Source organism: Photinus pyralis, unplaced genomic scaffold (genome assembly GCF_008802855.1).
Source record: "Photinus pyralis isolate 1611_PpyrPB1 unplaced genomic scaffold, Ppyr1.3 Ppyr1.4_LG5, whole genome shotgun sequence".
NCBI lineage: Eukaryota > Metazoa > Arthropoda > Insecta > Coleoptera > Lampyridae > Photinus > Photinus pyralis.
Window position 1 is genome coordinate 28,531,361 of NW_022170596.1, and position 26,005 is coordinate 28,557,365.

General features: G+C 35.3%; 4 protein-coding genes across 4 annotated transcripts; 3 read left to right on the top strand and 1 right to left on the bottom strand.

Annotated features, from left to right (window-relative positions):
• The first annotated feature begins 1 nt into the window (after position 1).
• LOC116171883 (sodium/potassium-transporting ATPase subunit beta-2-like) lies at positions 2-5,720 on the top strand. The gene is made up of 7 exons (XM_031488915.1): positions 2-211; positions 1,032-1,172; positions 1,222-1,341; positions 1,403-1,581; positions 3,320-3,436; positions 3,806-3,974; positions 4,399-5,720. Exons 1-7 carry the CDS (start codon positions 85-87, stop codon positions 4,503-4,505), a joined length of 960 nt encoding a protein of 319 aa, XP_031344775.1. The 5' UTR covers positions 2-84; the 3' UTR covers positions 4,506-5,720.
• A 1,175-nt stretch (positions 5,721-6,895) lies between these two features.
• Positions 6,896-8,383, top strand: LOC116171884 (peptide chain release factor 1-like, mitochondrial). The gene has a single exon (XM_031488916.1). It carries the CDS (start codon positions 7,057-7,059, stop codon positions 8,302-8,304), a length of 1,248 nt encoding a protein of 415 aa, XP_031344776.1. The 5' UTR covers positions 6,896-7,056; the 3' UTR covers positions 8,305-8,383.
• A 5,820-nt stretch (positions 8,384-14,203) lies between these two features.
• Positions 14,204-23,269, top strand: LOC116170655 (protein artichoke-like). Its single transcript, XM_031487161.1, has 4 exons — positions 14,204-14,223; positions 14,634-14,839; positions 14,907-17,521; positions 21,669-23,269. The coding sequence occupies exons 2-4, from the start codon at positions 14,691-14,693 to the stop codon at positions 23,267-23,269; spliced, it is 4,365 nt and encodes a 1,454-aa protein (XP_031343021.1). The 5' UTR covers positions 14,204-14,223; positions 14,634-14,690.
• An 844-nt stretch (positions 23,270-24,113) lies between these two features.
• LOC116171367 (DNA primase large subunit) lies at positions 24,114-25,779 on the bottom strand. The gene is made up of 3 exons (XM_031488159.1): positions 25,001-25,779; positions 24,428-24,947; positions 24,114-24,379 (listed from the first exon to the last, which is right to left on the bottom strand). Exons 1-3 carry the CDS (start codon positions 25,715-25,717, stop codon positions 24,210-24,212), a joined length of 1,407 nt encoding a protein of 468 aa, XP_031344019.1. The 5' UTR covers positions 25,718-25,779; the 3' UTR covers positions 24,114-24,209.
• Between the last annotated feature and the right edge of the window lie 226 nt (positions 25,780-26,005).

A 26,005-nucleotide genomic window follows, 5' to 3' on the forward strand; every position in this document is an offset into this window, starting at 1 on the left:
CAGGAACAGCCCGCCCTACATTCCTTTCCTCGTAGAGGGTAGCAGTGAATAAGACATACCGCTATTACAGTTTTAAGCAATATAATGGCCGAAAAGAAAACCGAGCAATTTTATACGCGCCCGCCGAAGTTAGGGAAATGGGAAAGCTTCAAAATATTTCTTTGGAATTCGGAAACGCACCAATTTTTGGGTCGAACTGGAGGGAGTTGGGGTAAGCACTTTTTATGTTCAAACAGTACTCACCTTGTAATTTAAATGTCCACAATGAAAAAGATATTAAAGTTAAAAAAAGAAGTCTTTTAGAGGAATTAAATTGTCGAGGATAGGTACTAAATCGAATTCATTCGTATAGATTACGTAACAGGTCTTGAACTTTAAACGTACCTAGTGTCTTATTAATTTTTACTGGCAAAACTGATCATCCAAACAATTTAATTGAACTATAGCGATTAGGTCAAAATAACGTAATGAGAGAGTTTCGACATTCATCTTCGAGAACGAATCCATTGCAACTCAAATTAAGTTTTTAATGTATTTTTTAGTCCACAGTATCTAATTTATAGTTTTAAAAGATCAACGGATAGGTACGATTCTGTCTAGCTCATTTTAATGAAGGCAGGTATTGGTATCGATCGCGAGCGGTTCTCGCTCTTCTGCTGTTTCTCTTTACCTACATTGCATAGTACATACTATGTATATTGACCCAATTTAACTGTACCCTTACCTCAAATGTACGGATGTAGGTACCTACTTCACATTTAAAATAAATATATTGCTCCCCATGAAAATACGTCGGTCTGTGCTGGTGTGCAGGTAGGTATAACGGCCGATCAAAAATGAGTTGCTGTTGGAAATTCAAGTTAAGTACGTTTTCCCATGTATACAAAAATTCCAAAGGTAACTCGACAGCAACTCATTTTTGATCGCATTGTGGAGGGTGGTACTTTTTATTACCTTTAAATAGGTATATCTAGTTATAAATGCGAAATGTAAATGTGATACAAGCGGGTACACATACTTTTTTGTTTCAGGAAAGATAATACTTTTCTACCTTTTATTTTACGCGGCATTAATTGGATTTTTCGCCGCAATGTTAACAATTTTCTACCAAACCCTAGATGACAAAAAGCCAAAATGGCAACTTGATCGATCATTAATTGGCAGTAATCCCGGTAAAAATGGTGCTTTATGAGATTCGCGACGATAAACGAATTATTTCAGGATTGGGTTTCCGACCGATGCCACCAGAGAGTAACGTCGAAAGTACTTTGATTTGGTACAAAGCGAGTGATCAGACTAGTACACAGTATTGGATAGAGCAGTTGGAGGACTTTTTAAAACGTATACAATTTTTGTCAGATCTATATTGTCATTTTTTTAATTATTTTTCTTTGTACTACAGCATACGCAAGAGAGCGCAGTCATGACGAACCTGTATGCCACCAAGGCATACCACCACCTCCCGGATCGGATAAGGTATGCGACGTTAAAGTTACCGATTGGAATCCCTGTACACGTAGTACAGGATACAACTTTAATTCAACGGAAGGTGGGCCATGCATTTTTTTAAAACTAAACAAGGTATGCCTAACTTTTAAATATACAGGTTAAGCGGTCCACATGTATGGAATAAATTTATGTTTAACTTTTATCGAGACTTTTATTATAACGTTTGAAAAAAAACTGAAACAATTCGACAATTCGAAAATATTACCTGTCCTCTAGCACCCCCTCTAAATTAAAACCACGTCCCCGAATAAAATTAAAGTTTGAAAGGGGTTTTAATGTTCTGTTTGACAATATCTATACATTTGGTACATCTTCAAAATAAATTTTCTCAGTTACGATTGCACCAAGTTAGAAAAAAATGTATTTCCCGTTTCGTGTTTTTTGCCAATAGTAGGTACGTAGGTACATCAAAACGCTAAAAATGAATTTATTCCATACATAGGTATCAATGAATAAAGAATACCTATTCATTGATAGGTATACAGGGTGGTGCCTAGCCCAACGCAGCATAAGGATTTCAATGTGTAATTTCTTTATAGTCAGTTACTAGCTCCCCTAATTATTTTAGAGCAAAAGTCTAAATACGTTTTTTTTAGAGAAAAAAATACTGCATCTGTTCAAACATTTTTATAAATCAGTGATGCTTTGGAATCTTTTAACAAACTACAAGCGCATCGCATCTAGTTTTCGTTGTTTGACGTCGAACGATTTTCATATTTAATTCGGTTACAACTAACCGATGCAATAAATGGCATCTTAGGGTAATGTTTTTTTTAGAGAATGTATGCTGCATCTGCATCAGAAACTGTTAAATTATACAGGACATTTTTCTCATTGCAAGGGTCAGTAAAGTAGGCACTGACATAGCGTTTTAGCGGCCTGGCCTATACAGGATTAATCTTTTTAAGTACGTACAAATACCTGTGTCTCTGTCCTTCCTAATCTGGAAACATTGACAAAGTACAGAATCGAAAAAGTAGCTTTGTATCTCGATATCTACGAAATTGTAGGGCGTTTTGAATAAAGAGGGGCGAGGGCGGACGGATATAATACATAGATACTGATTTAGTGCACTTTTTCCAAAAGAAAGTCGTTCGCTAGCCGTTTGTAACGTTAACGTAACAATTTCGGTGTACCGCGCGTGAAAAATACATAGCGATAAAAAATGAGTGACCGTCGAGCCACCTTTGGAATTTTTGTTTACGTGGGAAATCGTATTTCCATAGCCGACTCGACAGTCACTCATTTTTGATAAGAATGTAACCCATTGTTCTGTCTTCAGATCTCCAGAAGGGTGTAAGTAGTGTATTTAAGAGATAGTTAACAACAATTAACATAAGTCATATTTTGCCCCAAATTCCCATTTAAATTTCGACCCTTGCTAACATTTTTAGTTTGAGGGCGATGGCCTATAATGGGTTACATTTTCAATTAACGCCCGTAGGAAGTGTAGGTAGCTAAAATTTGCTCTTACTATAACGTGTCAGCACATAAGAAATAAGACCTTATGCTATGATTGTGTGAAGTAATTGGTTCTTTCACCTTCATACCAGGCGATCAAAAATGAGTTGCTGTCGAGTTACCTTTGGAATTTTTGTTTACATGGAAATTCTTATTTAACTTGAACTTGCAAAGGCGACTCGACAGCAACTCATTTTTGATCGCCCGTTATTTTTCTGTGATAAATTCAAATTTAAACTCTTAATTATTGCGCGTATGAAAAGCTATTGCATTAGCATGATTAAAACTCTCGTGTAGGTATACAATCAAGAGATGTTACCATAACTCATTAACATTGTTAATCCTACAGATTTTTGGCTGGGAACCGCAATACTATAATTATTCAACATTACCCGACCTTATGCCTTCCGAATTGCGACAACATATTAAGAAAAAGGAAGACGAATTGTCTACCAAACCAAACGGAGTAAGTACCTGCCTTTAGATTTTTTTATTTATGTAAATTTTTAATAAATCAATTTTATTTAAACAAATTAATTAATTAAGTAATAGATTAGATGATCGTACCTTTTGAATGTATGCGGGCATGTGTCAGAAACACATTCTCAAAAGTGCCATGTATACACGGACCTGTTAAAAAAAAAAGAGGTCCGTGTATAGTATAGTGGTTGTCGATTCATTTATAGTTCTTCGCCTATTGGGCTGATTTGCAACAACCTTGACGTTATTTATCATTTATCTTATACACACTCTAAATATCGCCCAACGTATGTGAAGCAACTACAAATGGATAGGATGGGTATATTATTAAATAATTTGAAACTTCCTTGATTAGCTGAAAGTGGTATGGGTAAGCTGTGAAGGTGAAAATCCTGGAGACATAGAGAACATTGGGCCTATACATTATTACCCGAATCTTGGGTTTGAGGGTCAGTATTTTCCATTTCTAAACGTGCACGACTACATTAGTCCCTTGGTTGTGGTATACTTTGAAAAACCCACACGTAAGTATTTTAAATGACCGTAAGTAACGGACGTTCAATAATTGTTCTGGTACGTAGGATTTTGCTGTGGTTTTCTAACGTAAGTCCGTTAATAAATTCTTATAGTTTGATGAGGCTAATTGGCAATAAACATCCGTAAATAAGTAACTCCACAGTATACACCTAGGTTTATCCGCCAAACTGACTTAATCGGCCTCGTCCTCAGCACTCTGTTGCTGAAAGCAGAAATCGGCAATTCTTTTGTTTTCGCAGACGGACGGGCGGACAGTCAAACAAAAACAAATTTAAACGCACAGAAATTTAAATTGAAAAGTGGAAGTTTGAGACTAATTTTTGCAATGTTCCATTACCAAACACAGCCAATCCGAGCAGTACAATTATAGAATGTCCGTTACGTATGCGTTTTTAATTGTTAATGTTTTAGGTGGAGTATTAATTAACATCGAATGTAAAGCTTGGGCAAGGAATATTGTACATGATCGAGCAGAAAAACGAGGATCCGTACATTTTGAACTCATGGTTGATTACTAAACCAAGTAGAGGCGTGTTGCCACCATTACGTAGGTATACCTAACTAAAATCTCAGACACTTTTATTATGCCGCCGTATGCTAACATCACCTTCAGCATTTAGTCATGTTGTTTTCGTTATTAGAGTTGGCTATTGGGTTGGTTGTTATTAATTTTTAATAGGTTGTGATTCTAAAATGTTTTGAATCACCGAATGCCATACGCATACCTATGCTATAATGGGCGTGTTTGTTAAATTACTTATTAGGTGGTCGACCTCTATTAACCCAATTTATATGAACTATTAAAAAACGATCTCTCTGTTTTTTAAATGTTAGAATATGGCCTCTACTCATATAGGATAGTGCTAGTGCACGCACCACTCATCTATCTAGTGTACCTACTTATGCAACAACTACGCCATCTGCGCCTTGAGCAAGAATCTTTATTTCTTACTCTGAAGCTCATAAACGCAAATTGGTGCAATTAAAACCGCTATTTTGATTGCACAAAAACTGTTCAGGCACCTAATTTAACAATTACGTCCATTGTCGTGTAACTTATTCAATAGGTACCGGTAGGCAAGGGCGATACTCAGTATTAACAGTATAAGAAACATTCATTTTTGACTTTTCCACCGTCATTATCTTCTGTAAAGAAGAAGGGAGAATTATAATCGAGTTCACTGGATATCTAAGCTAAGTTTAAATGTACGGACGCGTTACAATAATATTGTTAACTAATGTAGGTATCCTTTAAGGACATACAATAGGTGAAGCAACTATTTTCGTGGTGATACTGATATAAGTATATACTTATGTGATGTAGTTAAAGGAAGAATTGATTTGTATGTTACAATATCTCAACCTAATCGCGGTATTCTGTAAATAGTTTATTTAGTATTACACTGTATTTTTAAGTTGTTGATATAGGTAACTGTTTTGCCATTGGATTACCTACACTTTATAATATACCCATAATAAAACATTGTAGGTAGTTAATCTATAATGTAGGTAATCACTCATTTTGACGCTTGATTAGGTGTTATAAGTAAGGTGTATTATTGTTTACCGTCTGCAAAGTAGTAAATAAACATGTAAGTAATAAGTAGGATAATAATACGTAGGTTCGTTGCGATAGACATGAATTACCAAACATAAAATTATGTTGTTTCTTGTTAAATCAGGATTATCACATTAATTGATACTGATACGCATATTATGAAACTTATATCTAATTACTAGTTTTTTACTCATTATGTTTGTAGATATACGTTTGATTTTGTACCTATACATATACTTCCTGTACAGCTATGCATAATTTCAGCATCTCCTAGGTATTTTAATTTCAATAAATGGTTATTATATCTAAGGACATTTTTTCAAAGTTCACATTATTGTTATTATTTATTTCTAAAAAGCATCTCAAATATATTTAATCATTTCAATGGCGCTTTCTGGCATCTTTATTCAACGATAGCAGTTCGCACAGTCAATCCTCTATGGGAAAATTAAACAATTTAGTCTTTTATTTCAATGAAACAATTTCATCGCTGTCACAAATTGACGTATGGTCCTAACGCTGGTATTGTACTTTTAGAAAATTTAGCTCCATACAATTAACAACACATCTCATATCCATTTCTCAGATTATTGTACCAATTCATCATCAATGTAGACATTTTAGCATTTATGGGTAGCCAGCTGACCTGACAGACGTTATCCTGTCTGCTATGAATGTGAAGTTTTTAAAATTAACCATTAGTTTTAAAACACCCTGTAGAATGTTGATTTATATCATTTGCATGTAGCAGCAAATCAGTATTGTTGATTTTGGAAGACTTTGAAATTCAAGTCAATGGAGTCACATGCACAGAGCTTTAAAGAAAGAAAAAATCTTGAATAACTTGAGAACCTTTGACGCTGCGTATAGGGAAACGGAAACGTGGTATCAAACTATCATGCGACGTAGATTTTTCATGTTGATTCCGAAAATGCGATAAAATACAGAGCATTGTATTTAAAATAAGAAATTTCTATCCACATCCGGTAAAACCGGATCAAGATAATATTTTTTTCGTTATAACATATTGGTTATAGTCTGAATACTTTTAGGTAACGGTTTGCGTGAATCAGCCTGTATATAAATCAAAAAAACAAACCACATCCTTTGATGATCTGTGGTTTTAGTGCAGCGGCATATATAAGAATTATTAAATACAATAAGTACATGTGCGCCATCTCCCTGTTAAACGATACACTTTCCTTCATATTTATAGTATTACAAGTTTAGTTAAGATGTCGCCACGTACGTAAATTCTTTCGAAATTACATTTGAATTAATGCAAATTAATAGCCACGGCGCACTTGCCATTCCTTAAATGGCAGTTCAAAATGTACGGAGTCTTGCAAGATCTGTAGAGCAATTGTAGTTTAATGGCCCGGTTTTTGAATGTTTAAAAACAATAAGTACACGTGCGCCATCTCCCTGTTATACGATACACTTTCATTCATACTAAGGAGAAAACCTAACCCAACTTTTTGACTTTTGGAAGCATATTATGTATTTTACTTATGTTTGGAAGCGCTCTGGAATTGATTTGTGACATGCTTATTACTACTCGACGTTGTTGCAAAAGTATTTCGGCATGCATTTTAAACTCCTATCAGCACTTTAAAAGATCGAAACAATTCTACAATACCTCATCTAATTATGCGGTGAATTTACATGTAAACAATGTTAATCTTAACAACTACATCATTAAACTAAAAAAGGAGTATGATGAATTGAATTCTGTAACAGCCGCCTTGTTACCAAAGCAAGAGCAACGGCTGGCAGTATTACAACCTACAATTACAATTCTTCAGGTACGTAACGATGTAATAGATAACATCACGAACCTAACAAGTCTGCTGCAAGACGACGATCCAGCTATTCGACTGCTAGCAGAAGAAGAAAATGAATCGTTTCGTGAAAAACTGAAGTGTATTGACGAGGAGCTGTTACAGACTTTGTTACCACTGGATGATGATGATAAGTGTAACGCCATTATATTAGAAGTAAGTGCAGGTGTAGGAGGTCAAGAAGCAATGTTGTTTGCAAAGGAACTCTTTAATACATATTGCAATTTTGCCGATTACAAGAATTGGAATCTAGAAATTGCGGAATATTTAACGACTGACCTAGGAGGTATCCGACATGCGAGTGCGTTAATAAATGGAGATAAAGTGTTGCAATACTTGAAGTATGAAGCTGGTGTGCATAGAGTGCAACGTATTCCTGCTACCGAGAAAGCTGGCCGGATTCATACGAGTACCGTTTCCGTTCTTGTACTCCCACAGCCCACCGAGATTCAAATTATAATCAACCCCAAAGATCTGCGTATTGAAACCAAACGAGCTTCTGGAGCGGGCGGTCAACACGTAAACACCACCGACAGTGCAGTAAGAATAACACATTTACCCACAGGTCTAAGTACAGAGTGTCAAGTAGATCGTTCCCAACATAAAAATAAAACCATCGCATTACAACGATTACGTGCCCTATTATATGATAAACAGTTACAAAGTCAGCTAAATAAAATGGAGAATACGAAAAAAATGCAAGTGCGCTCAAATTTTCGTAATGAGAAAATTAGGACTTACAATTTTAATCAAGACAGAATTAGTGATCATAGATTGCAAGGTTGTAATATTCATAATTTAAAAGCATTTTTATGCGGAGGTGCACTCTTAGAAAACTTAATTATCAGACTACATAATGCTATTAGGATTGAAATCCTGTTGGATACAGTTAAGAGAGTAACCGGTTTGGAGACGTGATTTAAATTGTGCACAATATAACAATTAAACCGATAGTTGTAAATGAGATGTCCAAATATACTTCCCAGTTTAAATGACACTTGTGGCGTTTATTTATTTTGTACAACCTTTTTAATTTACAGGTAACATTTCCAGTAGTGAATTGTTGCAAAAACCTGTTGCAGTTCACTAAGAAAGATTCGGGTTAAGCAACGCAATAACTTGGAGCGGAAGTGGTAAGATACAAATACACGATTTGCGGTAGTGTTCGGTTTGATGCTGACCAATAAAGACGTAGTCTCAGATCAAGTGGGGTTGGGGTGCATATAGGTGTGAGGCTAAAACCGGGCCTTTAAACTACATATTGCTCTACAGGATCTTGCAAGACTCCGTACATTTTGAACTGCCTTTTAAGGAATAATAAGTGCGACGTTGCTATTAATCGCATAAATTCAAATGAAATTTACAAAGAATTCTTAAGTTGCGTACGTGGCGACATCTCAACTAGACTTCTAAAACTATAATTGCCATGGAGATGGCGCACACAGTTCCAAGATCGGACTACTAGATCAAAAATTACAGCCCTTTGAATTTTTTGTCGAAATTGGTTTTTTGCCTATAACTTTTGATTGAGACGTTTAATCGAAAAAGTACGAATCGTTTTGAATTCTACGCACCAAAATTAATAAGAAAAAGTGTTTCCCCGAGAAATTTTGGTGCAGTCGATTTTTGGTAAAAAAGGAAGGTAAATAACTGCCTTTTTTTTGGGCAGAAAAAAAAATTGTCTCAGATCGACCGGAAAACAATATTTTCGTATAGAATGTGGCCTGTAGAATCCATAATTTCAAACAGTTCCAAGATCGGACTACTAGATCAAAAGTTACAGCCCTTTAAATTTTTTGCCGAAATTACTTTTTTGTCCATAACTTTTGATTGAGACGTCTAATCGAAAAAGTACGAAATTTTGGTGTAGTCGATTTTTGGTAAAAAAGGAAAGTTATACACTGCCTTTACGGGGCCTTTAAACTACAATTGCTCTACAGATCTTGCAAGACTCCGTACATTTTGAACTGCCGAATACAATTTTTCTGAGGTAATTAATTACTGTAATTAAATACTTTTATGACAAAGTAATTGTAATCAGTATTCGATTACTTTTTTTGAGTAATCATCCCAGCTCTGGCCTCAAAGCATGACCGTTGTTATTGTAGGTAAATCTCGTATTACGCATCTATGCGTCCTCGCATAAGACACATTTTACAACAACTTTTAAACTTCAAGAGGAATGATTCATTCTATAGGAGCTTACCAGAGTGTGAAAGACTTTACCTCTTAAACATCATTTCTTTTCTGGTACAGTCAGTATGTGAGTAAAATACCGCGAAGTGTCGCGGTTGTTTCAATTGTGCTACATATACTGAAGTATACACATAAGTAATCCGAATCCATGTGATTTTAAAAAATGCCATTGGAATATCATGAATAAATAAGGTACTTATATAATGTCCATTACTAGCAACCACATATATGTATAATAGGTACATAGATAAATTCGATTCAATAGTTGCAAGAATAAGGGAGCAATTTAGCCTACCACGATTTCAAATTATTCAGGCGCGCCGAACTTGTCATATTATATTAATGTAGTCATATTTAAATTTGATGATAACGGAAAAATTCAAAATATGAATTAATAAAAGCTCAACTCATACTATCTATACTTAGGGTTGTGTGATTTTATTTATTTTTTAGTTTTAAATGGCGTAAAACTATAGAAAAATGTTGTCAAAAGTTACACATAAATTACACCCACATGGTAATTATTGCCAAAATGCCAACACGATTTTGTTTCTTGGTAGGTACCATGCGATCAAAAATGCGAGTTGCGTACGTACTTAACTTCAACTTTACTCGACAAGAACTCATTTTTGATCGCCCGTTATAATATGTAATAGGTAGATAGATGTTTCATAAATATCAACAAATCTCTTTTAAATAAACAGTTTTTTCACTAAACTGAGTGGACAATTAAAAATAAGCGCATTGAGAGTTTTTGTCCGAATCAGAGAAATCAAAAGCAGGTATTAATTGATTAAATTTACTTTATTTACTTTACTTAGGGTTTATTTTATGCTTAGGTAATAATGCTAAAGAATGATCATAAATCATAAAACCTTCCTCACTAAATATTTTTATTCATTGGAGTAGGTATACCTATCTACTTTGATATGTTTTGGTCTAATGTATGCGAAATCCATATTTATTATTTATTTATTCAATTGTAGCGATAGAATCAAAATTGAAACTCCTTAATTTTTTCCACTGTGAAGTTTTTACTTGCGAGAAGACTAAACCGCAAATAAGTAACCCTCGCAAAAACAATTCGATTCAACATTGACACCTACATTTTAAGTCGTATTTTATTGGCCTAAAGCATTTGTTAAAATTGGTTATACCATCCGGAATAGGTGTAGGTACCTATGTCCCTAATAAGAATATAATTTTATTACAATGCTTTCTAGGTACATAGGTACTTAGATATACTAAGTAGGTACGGCGTGCCTTAATTTAATAACCGAAAACATGAACGGTTCCTTTTGGTTAATATATGGATTTCACGAATTGCGTTAAGTGTAATGTGTACCTAATCTTTACCTAATTTTTCGTAAAGTCTATAAACCTCAGAATCGTTTTGTTCGGATTTATAAGGACTCATTGTTGCTTTCTAATGTGCAAAATCGATCGTATAACAAGGGTTCAGTTTGTTTCGAATAAAACCACGCAGAGCATTATAGGCGTATCACTTTAGACGTTCAGGATAACTAGGCATACCTACATTGATAGGTATAGGCTTTAAAAAATTTTGCTCTAAACGGAGAAGTTTACTCGAAACCCTCCGAATGGGTACCTACTTATCATATCGTATCATTTTTGTTTCCTCATGTACTAACTTTCTGGTATATAGTCGTCTGGCCATAACAATTAAGGACGACATATAGAACCTACGTACCTATAGTTGTTTGGGAGGAACTTTATTACCCTACACGGTTACATTTAATATTACAAAATAGGAAAGCGTACTTACATACCTACCTATTGTCTGTTTTTACTCTTGCATAAAAACAATGAGGTAATTACAAATTACCTATCATTTGATTAACAATGTGGGCAAAATGAGCTTTGAGCAACGACAGCACGTTGGTATGTAAGATGATTATTGCACCTAATATAATAATAAAAAAAATGTTTTGACAAAAATGGCTAATTAGTAATTGCTTAACATATATCTTTACATGAATGCGGATGAGTTTACTAAGCGCATCTAGAAATTTAGAAAATGATAATAGGCAGGGAAAGTGTTTTTAACGGCACCGTTCACTGTGAAAATAATTACTTTTCCTGGCTAGCTTTCTATTATTTTATTTACACTGTGGGGTTAGCCTTGCACTTTCAATGTTTAAAATATTAGTTAAAACTTTATAGATTCAAAAAGATACCTAAGGTACCAATACATAAATATTGAAAGTCGCCCCTAGTTGGGTTCTCATACAAAACCCTATACTTTTATTGGGTAACTTAAGAACATGTTCTATACCTACAATAAAGAGACTTATTATACACTTCGCTAGTCATATTCTTTCTTGCCCTTACCAGCATCCCAACCGCGTTTTGCGAATACTGAATACCTACGTTTTAAAGACATTACCGTTTACATGATTTGCGTCCCTTAATTTAGACTTCAAATGTAAAATCCCTACTGATGGGTAGATGAAAGTGAAGATCGCTCGTTACTTATTCACAAATTCTGTTTCAATTTTAACTAAATTTATTTTAAACATTTTTAAAAATCTGTTTTTCACAGTGAAATAGGTTTAACGGGCGATCAAAAATGAGTTTCTGTCGAGTCGCCTTTGGACAATTTCCCGCGTAAACAAAAATTGCAAAGGTAGCTCGATAGCAATTCATTTTAGATCGCATTGTACATTGCATCGATAATCCCATCGAAATAAATGCCTACAACTGTTGTTAGATTTGAATATTGTATTTTTATAATCAAAGGTTGTTTATAGTAAGTTCATCATGGAATTTATTTAAAAAACCATCCGTGTGTTTTGCTTACAAAATTAAATACGGTTTCATTGACGACATAATCGTGACTCGTGAAAAATTTCAGTGCAGTCATAGAGCGTTGACAAGCACCGTAACTTGTAAAATTACATTTCAAGTACCGTACAAGTAAATGACGACAATCATCTTGTGTGATCATCATTTTTACTATGCTCAAATCAACAATCTCACAAAAATTAGAATAATATGTACCTATCTGTAAGAATTTATAATGTCTGATTTATTGGCATCGAACAACAGAGAGATCTAACAGTTTATATAAGTAATTGACGGTACGAACTAAAGTAATGTTGAAATAATGCTGGCAAACGCTCAAACTGAACAACTTGGATAACTTCTGTACTAGGTACGAAAAATTTTCATTTCTATTCGAATAAAGAAAACTACACAGTGTGTAAACTAAATTAGGCTCCGGCTCATCCCCTTAACTTATACAGAATTAACAAATCAAGGGGCCAATCATCTTGTTGCGATTGGGAGCTACCCTAAAAAAACCGTGAAATTAATAGGTACCTATTTATTCTTTAATTTTTTTCTCGGTAAGAGTATAAGAATAGGTAACAAATACGGGTAGCACGCGTCTTTGAGTAGGTTTTTCGGTATTCTTTCTCCGTTTTTATAAAAGTTGTTCTAAAGCTTTTACCCCAGGGTGACTCACTCCTAAACAGAGTGCGAAGAAGATTATGATCCCGGCCAAATTTGGCATCTGAGGTTATTGAACACGAAAATCACGAATCCGAAATTAATTTATAAGAATTACAAAAAAAGTACGCCACTGCATTAATCGGTCACGCTACCACCTTAAAATTGACAATAAAGCAAAATTAACTTAGAAACAAAAATTTCAGTTGGCTATGAAACAAAAGCATTCCATGGCAAACTGAAAAGTTTCTGAAAAATTAAGAGTTTTTTTTACTATTGAATCATGTATTGCGAGCAAATACTTTACTAAAACCGTCAAAAAATGCAGTTGCTCGTTCTGCGAGGGATAGCGTGGAAGTGGGGGGTGTTCACTGAAGAATTAAATAGAATATGATAATTATTAATTGTAGCGACGGAAATAAGGTTAAGGCTTTGTGTTTCTCTTACTCTTCTAAACTATCCAAACAGGTGTATTTTCGACAGCGTTTATCATAAATATCATTTGGCAAATTTTAATGCCGATTGCCGGCTACAAAAGAGCTATAGGTACACATGTGCTTCGCATAGCCACCTTATATATTTTTGTAAGTTATTGCCAATCTTAAGGCGTTATAGCGTTAGTCTAATTTGATAGTTTTATTCTATTGGCATACTGTGACACATGCATTTTTCAGATTGAAGAGCTCTTAAAAAAAATAAAGTTGATGATGACCCAAAAAACTGAAACGTCAGACTTATATACTCGTAATTATACCACCTTGTAGGGGAAATAAGTTGCAATGGGAAAATGTGACTTGTTTTCAAAAATATATGTTTATAAGTTATATAGCTTTGCTATAATCAAAGTTATATAGGTTTATATAATATGCATATCACTTTCAAGAAACACTCTACTTTCGTATAATTATGAACCGATTTCGACCAAACTTTAAGGGGTGATGTAATTTATAAATATCTATCGGTCAAGTTCGTGAATCAGCCAAATCCGCCATATTGGAACAAAATGGAGGACACTTTATGCAAATCTACCTACAGCTGATTGGCTGAACCGAAAGGGATTTTTAAAAGAACGTGCGGCCTCACTAGGTTCTGAAAAAACCTTTTTTTCGAAACGTCCTTGTAGTGATAAAATAAAATGCAATGTTAAAAGCGACGTTAAAAGCTTAAAAAGTCAGTTTTGGATTTATCTGGAACGTGTTTATACAGGTCGATTCAAATTCGAGAAGTGACGAAACGTCAGACTTAAAATTTAAGACTAGCATCTTATTGTAGAGGGAAAAAAGTGGCCATAATAATGTGTCATTTATTTTGAAATATATTTTTAAATAACTTCATTAAAAAATAAAAACGATTTTGCAAAATTTTTCCGGATATTTTTGAAATTAGTCTGAACTTTTGCATTTTCAAAACGGAATTTTGTTATTGTCAAAATACCTACGCAACTTTGCCAAATTTAAACTATAGCTTACAGTTTCGGTGATCCCCAAGGTGGCTCTAGAATCAGAATCGGCCTGTATAAACTCATCATTTTAACTTATGAAACGACTCCTTACACTATAACTATGCGTTTTACTTTTCAGTCAAAACATTATCCACTCCAAACTATGGTCGATTTCAAAGGAAATATGTGAAGCAAGATGTCCATATCATGGAAATGGTTTTTATATTACTCACTGATACTTTATCTTGAACAAGGACTATGCCAAATGGGTCAGAAAGAATGTCCACCGCAAGAACATATATTGCCATGTCGTTGTTTATCTCGTGGAACTTTTATACAGATTTGGTAAGTATGATGCGTGTTAGATCTAAACATAGGTACATAAAGAAACACTGACAACGATGCTTATTAGGTGCTCGCATAGCAATCTTCCGCGCGTCTTAGAAGGATTACGAAAAGTTGGAGATTACATTCAGGAACTGATCGACGAAGTAATATTAGAGAACAATCAGCTGCCAGCAGTTCCAGCTAAAACTTTTGTTCCACTGAAGGTGATGAGATTAATGCTACGGTATAACGGCCTGGAACGCGTATCGTCTAGTTGGTTAAGTGGCTTGGAGACGTCTCTTGTGGAGCTGTTCATCGTGGAACCGGCTCTTAGAAGTTTACCTGAAGACAGCTTGGCCGGTCTAAACATTCTGGAGGCGATAACGATAAACTCGAATTTATTAAAAAGATTTCCTACATTTTCCGATTTGCCAAAACTTCGATATCTACAAATCGAATCGAAATCACTGGTGGAATTATCTTCTCGGCACTTTCGAGAGTTACCGACACTAGAAAAGGTGCACATAACTGGTAGCCCTCGCTTGTCCAGGCTTGAGGGAGGTCTCTTACAAGACCTTCCAAAACTAAATTTGGTTAATATTTCATTTTGTGGTATTTCCTGGATCCATCCACGAGCTATTACGCATCTCCCTGCATTGAAGGAGCTTTGGTTAGTCGGAAATAAAATTGTTGACCCCGCAATAGTGGGAAGAAGTATTAGGGACTTATCCAACCTTGAAGTGTTACATTTGGAGCACAATTCAATGGAAACACTGAGTGAGGGCTCTTTTGTAGATCTTCCGTCGTTAAAGCAATTATTCGTTTCTAACAACAGAATTAAGGAATTGCACCACGGAGCCTTCCACCGAGTACCTATGCTTCAATTACTGGATTTGAACAAGAACCTGATTAGAAGAGTGCACCCAGAAAGTTTTCTACAACATTCGGGAAGCGGATTAGAAGAACTCTGGCTGATAGAAAACAACATAAGTCATGTTGCCGAATTGAGATCCCTTTTAGATGCATTGCCGCGTTTAATTTTTTTGGACATGAGTTATAATAGTTTAGAAGTGATACCATTTGGTTCGTTACGAGGACACGCAATGTTAGAAAGACTCCACTTAGATCATAATAATCTTCATACAATAGAACGCGAAACCTTTAAGGCAATGCCGGCTTTGAGAGAGTTACGGTTACGTAATAACTCTCTTTCGGATATCTTAGAGGCGCCATTTTGGAATCTTCCGGCTTTAAAGGGATTAGATTTATCCCACAACTATTTCAAAATATTACAGCCACAGTTACTTGCAAATTTGCCAAACTTAAGAAGGCTCGATTTAAGCAATAACCGATTAAGTTTAATCAGCTCCGAAGCTTTTCTTGAAACGCCCGCTCTAGAGCATATTAATATTTCGAGTAATCGATTAAGTGATATCCACCCCGCAACGTTCGGTCATCTCTCAGGATTATTCGAACTTGATTGTAGTTATAATCACCTGTTCGAGTTTGTAAGGGGACTTCCACCTGCTATCGAGTATCTTCACGTTTCCAAAAACATGATTACAAAGCTGCCGTTGACGGACTTAAATCTTCCAACGCTCAAGATGATGGATATATCTTACAACGGTATTGAGCGGATATTTCCGGGAACGTTGCGTTATTTACGTCAACTTAGAAAGTTGTACGTTCAAAAAAATTCTATAGGAGAATTGGATGAAGCCTCGTTAGTAGAATTGCCAAACTTGGAAGTGTTAGACTTACGAAGTAACCAAATAGAACATGTTGAAGCTGTTGCGTTCTTACATGCTTCTAGATTGCGTGAGCTCAACTTAGCAGAAAATAGACTCGGTATTTTATCGGACGATGTGTTTAATAAAGTGGCGCATATGAAAAAACTAGATCTAAGTCGAAACCAGCTGAGTGAAATTTCGTACACTGTACTGAGAAATACGAAAGATTTGCAAATCGCTAACGTTTCTTTTAATCTCTTATCCAAATTTCCGGACTGTATCCAAGGAATGAAGCAATTACGCGTTCTGGATCTGACTAATAATAAACTACTAAACATTAATTCCACAACCCTAAAAAGTTTAAGCGCCCTCTTCGAACTGCGGATATCTAAAAATTTGATTCCAGAAATAAAAACGAATCTTTTTGGGAACCTACCATCACTAAAACTCATATATTTAGACAACAATGAACTAGTAACAATTGAAAGTCATTCCTTTAATTCGTTACCTTCGCTTGTGATACTCAAAATGAACAACAATAAATTGAGACGTTTACCAGAATTCGCATTTTATGATCTTCCTATGCTACAAGTATTGGAGCTTCAAGAAAACCAATTGGAGAGTATTTCCGAGAACGGATTTTCATCAATTACTCACTTACTTATGCTGAACATGAGCCACAATCAGTTCACATCGTTAGAGAGTGCCGGATTAAAAAACTTGAGATCATTGGAAATGTTAGATATGAGTAATAATCGTCTTTCGAAAATTACAAATGACGATTTCGAAAAAATGGAGTGGTTAGTCGAATTGCGTTTAGACAACAATCATATATGCAGCGTTCAGGGCACCCCCTTTAACGAAATGCCACGACTCCGTATTCTAAGTATAAAAAACAATAAGATGGCATCATTTTCTGAAAAATCCGTTCGACAATTGCGCGGAAATTTGGCGGTTCTTGATATCAACGGTAATATTTTTATATTCTGTGGAAGACAGGAGAAGATCGAACGTATTTTTCGTGTTATAGTTGACCAATATGCAACACCTATCTGTTTTAGAATAGTGGAAAGTATACAGGGTCATTCAAATATTTTCAAAATGGCGCGTGGAAATACCGGAAGTAGCCATCAACTTTGTTATTTTAAATAGGGACCCCCTATTTTTTCTACATTTTCGGATTCTACGTCGAATTTGGAGTACAACGATACCCCATAGTTGACCCTTTGCTCCAAGGGCTTCGCCGATATTCTAGTTTTTGTGTCAAAAATTGAATTTGCAGGGATAACTTTAAAAATTCATTATTCGAAAACGGTGAGAGATATTGCAAAATAGTTTTCAATGCTTTATTAAGGAAAGATCGAATTTTCTTATGGTATGCGTAAGAGTCTAAAAAAGTGAGACTACGTCACTTTTTCAAAGCTCTCAACTTTTAAACTTTTAAATATCCGTAACTCCATTTTTTCAAATGGCACCCCCCATTTTGTTCTTAAGAGTCTTCTGTACCCACTGCACCCAATGTAAATTTCCATAAGAGCGCCCGCCATAAAAACTCTAGTTGTTTTTCAAAAAAAAAATTTTTTTAAGAACTATTTTATAAATTTAGACCTTTATCTACAAAATGTTCGGACTATTTTTTTTAAAAAGTGTATAGCAACTGAATAGGTATCGATTGTTTAAAGATTAGCTGTTTTGCGCCGATTATTGCGCTAATCTGTTTCATTTTTTTACTCGCGATCAAGACGATTTATGGAAAAAGTAAACCGACAGTTTTTTAGATAAGTTCCTTCTAAACATTACCCCAAAAAATGAAATCATATTTTGTGTAAATAAAGTCTGTATCTTGGCGGGCGGTAAATCAACAATTTCAGTGTAACAAGTGGCGCCGCTGCTCAGTGTCGGCGGAATCTAACTAAGGACCAAGACAGGAGTTGACAAAGCAAAAATACCATCTTGTCTCTTGCAACTATAATCGTCTATATACTATAATAATGTAAAAAAGTTGCGCTTGGGTAAAGAAGACTCTTAACCCTTGTTTTCCTTTTTCCCAGACCTTTAATTTGATGCAAAATGTCAAAAGCTGCTCCAAACGGTTTCCGAGATATTCCATGTTTTAGTTACTTCTTGTGGAAAGTTGATAAAAAAATTAAGTCGCTTGATGTTATTGTTTTGTTTTTATTATGATAATGTTTAAACGTCAAATGTTTGCCGCTTGAACTTATACTTTTCGTCAATAATGGCTCGTTTGGGTTACACTAATGAAGATTTTTTGAATTTAATATTAATACACGGTGAATGTAATCGAATAGCTGCCAGTACTTGTCGTCTTTTTTCCGAAAGATACCCTGACAAGGCGCAACCCACAGAGGCTACAATTCGCAAATTACTACAAAATTTCAGGAATAACGGCATCTTTCAAACAAAAATACAAAAAAGGAAGCCTGTGGTACACTGAAGAACAAGAAATAACTGTACTGGCGTATTTTGCTGCAAATCCAACTGCATCGCTCAATGATATCCAACGAGAAATTGAGAAGTATAAGTTCAAGCAGCGAAAATTTGACGTTTAAACATTATCATAATAAAAACAAAACAATAACATCAAGCGATTTAATTTTTTTATCAACTTTCCACAAGAAGTAACTAAAACACGGAATATCTCGGAAACCGTTTGGAGCAGCTTTTGACATTTTGCATCAAATTAAAGGTCTGGGAAAAAGGAAAACAAGGGTGAAAAACAAAATGGGGGGTGCCATTTGAAAAAATGGAGTTACGGGTATTTAAAAGTTTAAAAGTTGAGAGCTTTGAAAAAGTGACGTAGTCTCACTTTCTTACACTCTTACGCATACCATAAGAAAATTCGATCTTTCCTTAATAAAGCATTGAAAACTATTTTGCAATATCTCTCACCGTTTTCGAATAATAAATTTTTAAAGTTATCCCTGCAAATTCAATTTTTGATACAAACACTTGAATATCGGCGAAGCCCTTGGAGCAAAGGGTCAACTATGGGGTATCGTTGTACTCCAAACGACGTAGAATCCGAAAATGTAGAAAAAATAGGGGGTCCCTATTTAAAATAACAAAGTTGATGGCTACTTCCGGTATTTCCGGAAGTGGCGCCATTTTGAAAATATTTTAGTTCAATTCATCATATGCCAAAACCCTTAAAGGGCTTATCAGTTTATTTCCATTTTCAAAGGTTTTCCATATCTTTCTAACTGACGCTCGTCAAGAATGACCCTGTACAGTGAGAATGTTTGGCGCATTTTTTAAAAATACTGTAGGTAGTTCAAATTGATCAGACGTTTCCTCTGTACATTCAAGTAGACGAGCCCTAACACATAAATGTTCGGACATCTAGCATTTTTAAAATAAAACCGAAAAAAAAATCCAAGTCAATGTCAATAAAGCTATAAATATTTTATACAGAAATATGTTTTATAAGTTTATTATTTAAATCTAATAGCAAAATACTATTTTTTTAATGCTCTCATAACATAAAAATGGAAAAACCAGCAAAATGAACTGATACATAAATGTTCGGACACCACACATATTTGATAGTTTGATCTAGGTAGCGGGATAAAAACAAAAAGTAATAATTTTTATAACCTGTCAGTATACTTTGACATTTTGTTAAAAAAAAATGGCATGTGGCAAAGAAATTCGACAATTAATAGTAGAATGGTTTCATAAGGGAAAATCCTTTAGGCCAATAGGTCAGGAATTCAATTTGCCCAAGTCCACGGTGGCAGATATTGTAACAAAGTATGGAAAAACAGCATCAATCAAAGTTACAGGAAAGAGACACAGCAAAAACGACTAAGAAATGGTTACAAGACCACAATATTCTAGTGTTTTAGATTGGTCCTCAAACAGTCCAGATCTCAATGTCATTGAGGCAGTATGGCATAAAACCGCAATGCAATATTGCTTCTTTGAGGGAGTAATTACAAAACATTTGGGATACCTTTGGCGCCGATGAATGTAAAGCTCTTGTCACGATCATGCCTACACGAATCCAGGCTGTTATTAAAGCCAAAAGGGATGTAACTCATTGTTAAGAAATGGTGTCAAAACAAGAAAAATATTAATAAAAAATCATACAATGATTTTAAGTTACAATATTTTTAAAATCGAGCGTCCGAATATTTATGTGTTATGGCTCGTATAGCTCACATGCTGTAAATGTATAACTGGCATTGCCCTGCATTAGATTGTAGTTACAGGAATGTGCTTCCACTTTAGTCGGTTACGAGTATAGTGTGTTGTAATAAGAAATGTCTACAGGGTGGTGACTTGCGTAACGCATCATAGGGATTTCAATGTAAAATTCATAACATGCGATTATTGGCTCCCCAAATTATTTTAGAGCAAAAATGTATTAAAGTTTTTTGTAGAAAAAACTTTTTTACGTCAATCAACCGTATTAGTTTTCAATTTTTTGCATAATAAACACGGAAAATTGTAAAAATAAAACCCGCATCTTTTTCAATAATCTGTGATGCCATGGAATTTTATAATACAAAAACTACGCCAATATCCGTCATGCCATGGAATGTCTGCTATAAAACAAATCAAATTCTATCAAAAAGAATTATATTTAGGACAGCGAATTCAACATAAAGAAAGACCAAATTACCTACTAAAACTGGTTTCCTAATATAACAATTTACAATAAATGTTCGAATAAGTCACCGTTAACTGCAAGACACTAACCAAGTCGATCATAAAATCAATTTCGAACTGCTGCTAATTGATAACTGGATATCTTTTTGTTTTAGAAAATTCCATGGCATTGCAGATTATTGAAAAAGATGGCGGTTGATTGATTTTTTTACAAAAAACTTTAATACATTTTTGCTCTAAAATAATTTGGGGAGCCAATAATCGCATGTTATGAATTTTACATTGAAATCCCTATGATGCGTTACGCAAGTCACCACCCTGTATAATTCAAAACCATGAGGTTTAGATCTTTCATTCGAAGCAGCAAATTCGAGACCATTTTTGAATTGAATTGAATAAATAAGAACTTTCACGTCAGCGCGGTCGATCTTCTTCATGTGTTCCCCATACATCCTCTATGCGTTTACTAACAAGTGTTATTTCAGGAAATCCATTGGCATGTACCTGTCACATCCTATGGTTTAAGGCGTGGTTAGAAGAATCGTCAATACTAGGCCCAAAATGCAACGACGGAAGTCTATTAAGAGAAATGCGTTTATCGTATCAAGACTGCGATCGCGAAAACAGACAGCCGGAAGTGATTTCACCGGAATGTGCAACCGAATTCTTATACAACGCGCATCTGTTACCGCCTCCACCTTATTCACAAGAAAATCAGCAGCGTCCTTCTCCAGAAGAATCTGACGATTTCTACGAAGATTTTATTGATTATCCATATAACGAAACAAGCCTAATGGTCAACATTAACAATGAGACGACCGAAACATCACAGTCATCTCACTATATATCGGGAGACACTCCTACAATATACGCAGCCTCTTCAAAAAACAAAAGCAAAATTCATCCCCCAGTTACTCAAAATGTTAACAAGATCACATCTACAGCTCCCAGTAACAGCGGTTTTACATTCTTCGGCGTACCTTTACCTAGCCTCAATCTAAATTTAAATAATCTTTGGAGTAGGGGAAATGGCCGAAAAGCGGAAATAGTAAAATTACCATCCGCGCTAATAGCCGAACGCAAATCAGCTATAGTGAATAAAGTACCGTATACTGCCCGTAACTTCTATCCACCGACAATTCCCGAAATTGAATCAGGCGGTTTTGTACCATTACTCCCTGGAACAGGAGGGTTTACCCCAATCATAAATCCACAGTATGTACAAACAAAGAAACAATATTTAAATGAAACTCGGGATATGAGCATCGAAACGACCTCTGAAATCACCTTGTCGGATTATGTTGTGGATGATACTATTAAAAGTAGCTCAACCGTGATCAATATTGTATCTTTATCATCACAAACACCCACTTCTACGACAGAGAGTGTTTACACAAAAGCGCCTGTGCATCTCTCAAAACCAACAGAGAAAACTGTTCCATCCAAACAAATCCAGGAAACTCAAAATACTACCACTAAGGCGGAAGATAAGACAATACAAACTACACAAGCTGAGCTTGGCAAATTGGTGCTTAGGAATGGAAATGAGGACTCCACGTCGACAGCCTCTAATACCGATAGTACACCTACAATGAATCGTTTTGAAGATATATTTAAAGTGTTTGTTGAAAATGTGTCCCTGCCATCTACATATACAACGATTACAATGCCCGTTAGTACCGCTCTAACTACTAAAAATGCCACTACTTCTTTAACTAATTTGATCACGTTTGGCGAACTCCAATCACATTTCCGTCCGCACGGAAGATCGACAATAACAAAGGTACAATCGCCACGTATTTCGGGAACGTCTCCCCTATTATCAGACGAAAAAATCACATTTGCAAACGCACGAGAACCAAAAACATCGCGGTTGGATGGAAGCGCATCTTTAAAGTCGATTTCAAAAAATAAAGACATGAGCTGGTATTATAGCAACTATAATAAAACAAAGCTAGAACCTTATATTGGACCGGCGGGGGCAGTAGATACAAAATCGGGCAGCACAAAACAAAACATTAATCAGCTTACTTTAACTGCGTATTTTTGTTTGTTAAGCAACATAGTATCTATAATAAATACCTAAATTGTAATGTGCATATAAGGAACTTATTTACCTGTACAGTCCTCTAGACATTGTCCCCATTGCCGATTTTCTGATTTATTTTGTGAAATTAGCACCCTAATTTTGTTGTGAATGAATATGGTGAAACCCTAGAACCATTATAAATTGAATGCTAGGATTATGAAGGGCGCTATGTTCACACAAATTTTTGTCGCAAAAGTAGCCTTCTAAGACAGGGGCGGACTGGGTACTTAAGGGCCAGCCCTTTGAATTTTCTTTCGAAATTGGTTTCTAGTCTATAACTTTTGACTGAGAAGTCTGATCGAAAAAGTACGAATTGATTTGGATTCTACGCACCCAAATTAAGAACAAAAAGTGTTTTCCTGAGAAATTTTGGTGTAGTCGATTTTTGGTAAAAAAGGAGCCCCGAAGAAAAAATTGTCTCAGATCGACCCGGAAAAAAAGTTTTCTTATAGAAAATTACCATACAGTTTTTATTAAAATTGCAGCTGATAATTAAAAGTAACAAAATATACAATCCACACGAGGTGCGTCGCCTATCATTGTATTTCAGCACTTTCAAAATACTACGACAAAAAATGATAAATTCATTGCAAAACACTTCAATTAAAACAGAATTTTTTAACAACCTAATATCAACCCCAATTAGAGAAACGTGTTAATAACTTATTAATAGTGCAAGAAACTATAAATACAGCACATACTTATAAATTTCCAACGGGCCATTATGATCTACAGGCCAGGTGGCAACCGCCACCCGCCCCCCCGGGTCAGTCCGCCACTGTTCTAAGACTTAATAAACCAATGTATCACTATGTAGTAAGTCATGTTAGATGTGCAATGATTATTCTTTGAAGAACTTTATTTCTAATGGGCATGAACGTACATGTACACACATAACAAAAGAAGATAAATTAATAATGTGGCAGCTGCCTGCGCCCTACGTTGGTTTTTTAGAATTTACATTTAATATTTCATCACTTTCATCGAAATATTGATTCGGGTGATTTATAACCGATTTGCTTTGTTTATGGTGAGTAAGTTCAAAATATTTTGTGCACGCAATTTGGTAGTGAGCGTCTTTGACCAGCGTCATGATTTCGTCTGTGTCTACAAAATTTGTATTAAATGTAATGAATGCATTTTAATTATATAAACCTGTTCCAGGAATCCCATCCTCCACCAACTTTTGTCGTAATTGAGTAGCGTCAAAATGTTTGAAAGGACATCCGTGATGCTCTCCTGGCCCCACATTCCCCATAATAATTGTCATGCAACTGTAAGGTTTATAATTCACCATTCCGCCAACTTTTCCATGCTGATGTTTTACGCCGTAGGCATATTTTTTTTCAAAAGTATTTTCATCCATAGTCTTAGTAAATTCATCACGCCACACTTTCAAACATTCTTCAAGACTTAAGCCCAAACCTTTAAGGAATAAACCATATTGCAAACGACATCTGTATTTCAGATGATGCGTTGATCTAAGAACTTGATGTATGTGGCGCATACATAATGGAAACTGCTTTTTCGAATAATAATCTAAAAATTCTGCTCTAACGTTACTCTTATTATCAGGCAACCCATTATAATCTTGACCGGTATAGCTTATATGCAAGTTCTGAAGAAGATTGTTTAAGCGTTCATCGTCTACATTAGGAATGATATGACTAAGTTGCTGAAAATATAAAATGAATATAAACAATACTTATTGCCGAAACAAAAAATTACCGCTAGGGCTTCACTTAGACGTGCTCTAAATATCGATTGAATGCAAGTAACCAATTCAAATTGTGGAATATATGCCTGCCCATTTTTGACAAAAACCCTCCGAGCGTTAACCAAACTGGTCACACTGTTGAATGGCACTTTATAAAAATTTGTAACCGAGACATCATCTGCCATGATTGTGGATTTTAATAAGCTCGTCAACAGTGTTTGTTTTTCTTCGTTAGAAATACCATTGTAAGTAAGATGATTTAAAGCGAAAAAGGTTTGTATATCATCTGGGTTCTGCTTGAAAATCGTAATAAACTTAGTCTTAAACCATTCCAATTCTCGAGCTAAAAACCAAGACCTTAGAGCCTCAGAACGGCAGTAAGCGAGACGAAGAATAAAATGTGATAAATGATCCGCTCTGCGAGACTCCAATACGCTGCAGCCACCACTTAAGTTTAAGAAGTGATGGAATCGAACAAGTTTTTGCTTTCGTAAATCACTTTTCACTACATCGAACCACGATTGTGTAAATAACTTGTTACCCCTTTGTGTTGCTTGCTCTAAAATTCTAAGCACTTGCAATCGTTCTAATGCTAAATCTTCAAATTCCTGCAAAGTTATCTGGTTTCCAGGAGGGAGATTATAAAATTGCAAATCAGTTGGATAAAGCTCAATTAAGTTATCACTTTCCACTTTTTTTTGAAACTTTTTTCTTGCTATAAAATCCATCTTTTTATTCAGTTGTTACATTAACCTACAAATTTGTATTCATTTCGCGCTTAAATTCCCAGAGAGGCAGCGTTGCCAGTCACTTGGTGCTGGTGCAGTTTGTAAAAGCGGTACGAGATGGCGCTAGCGCCTGTGACGAATCAGAATGGTGTGTACTCACTGAATTATAATTAAATCAATCATTGGGAAACTGATCATTAATATAAATTCAAAACAAATCAAATTGGCTGCTCTTAGTATGCGCGAGAGTAGAACGGAGATCCCCCTGATGGCCCTCTCTCTCGGATC

Coding starts and splice junctions, on each gene's coding strand:
- LOC116171883 (XM_031488915.1), top strand. CDS start 85: ATGGCCGAAAAGAAAACCGAGCAATTTTATACGCGCCCGCCGAAGTTA. Junction 1,582..3,319: donor TTTTTTTAAAACTAAACAAG/GTATGCCTAACT, acceptor TTAATCCTACAG/ATTTTTGGCTGGGAACCGCA. Junction 3,975..4,398: donor ATACTTTGAAAAACCCACAC/GTAAGTATTTTA, acceptor TTAATGTTTTAG/GTGGAGTATTAATTAACATC.
- LOC116171884 (XM_031488916.1), top strand. CDS start 7,057: ATGTTTGGAAGCGCTCTGGAATTGATTTGTGACATGCTTATTACTACT.
- LOC116170655 (XM_031487161.1), top strand. CDS start 14,691: ATGTCCATATCATGGAAATGGTTTTTATATTACTCACTGATACTTTAT. Junction 14,840..14,906: donor GGAACTTTTATACAGATTTG/GTAAGTATGATG, acceptor GATGCTTATTAG/GTGCTCGCATAGCAATCTTC. Junction 17,522..21,668: donor GGCGGTTCTTGATATCAACG/GTAATATTTTTA, acceptor GTGTTATTTCAG/GAAATCCATTGGCATGTACC.
- LOC116171367 (XM_031488159.1), bottom strand. CDS start 25,717: ATGGATTTTATAGCAAGAAAAAAGTTTCAAAAAAAAGTGGAAAGTGAT. Junction 24,948..25,000: donor GTCTAAGTGAAGCCCTAGCG/GTAATTTTTTGT, acceptor TTATATTTTCAG/CAACTTAGTCATATCATTCC. Junction 24,380..24,427: donor GGATGGGATTCCTGGAACAG/GTTTATATAATT, acceptor CAAATTTTGTAG/ACACAGACGAAATCATGACG.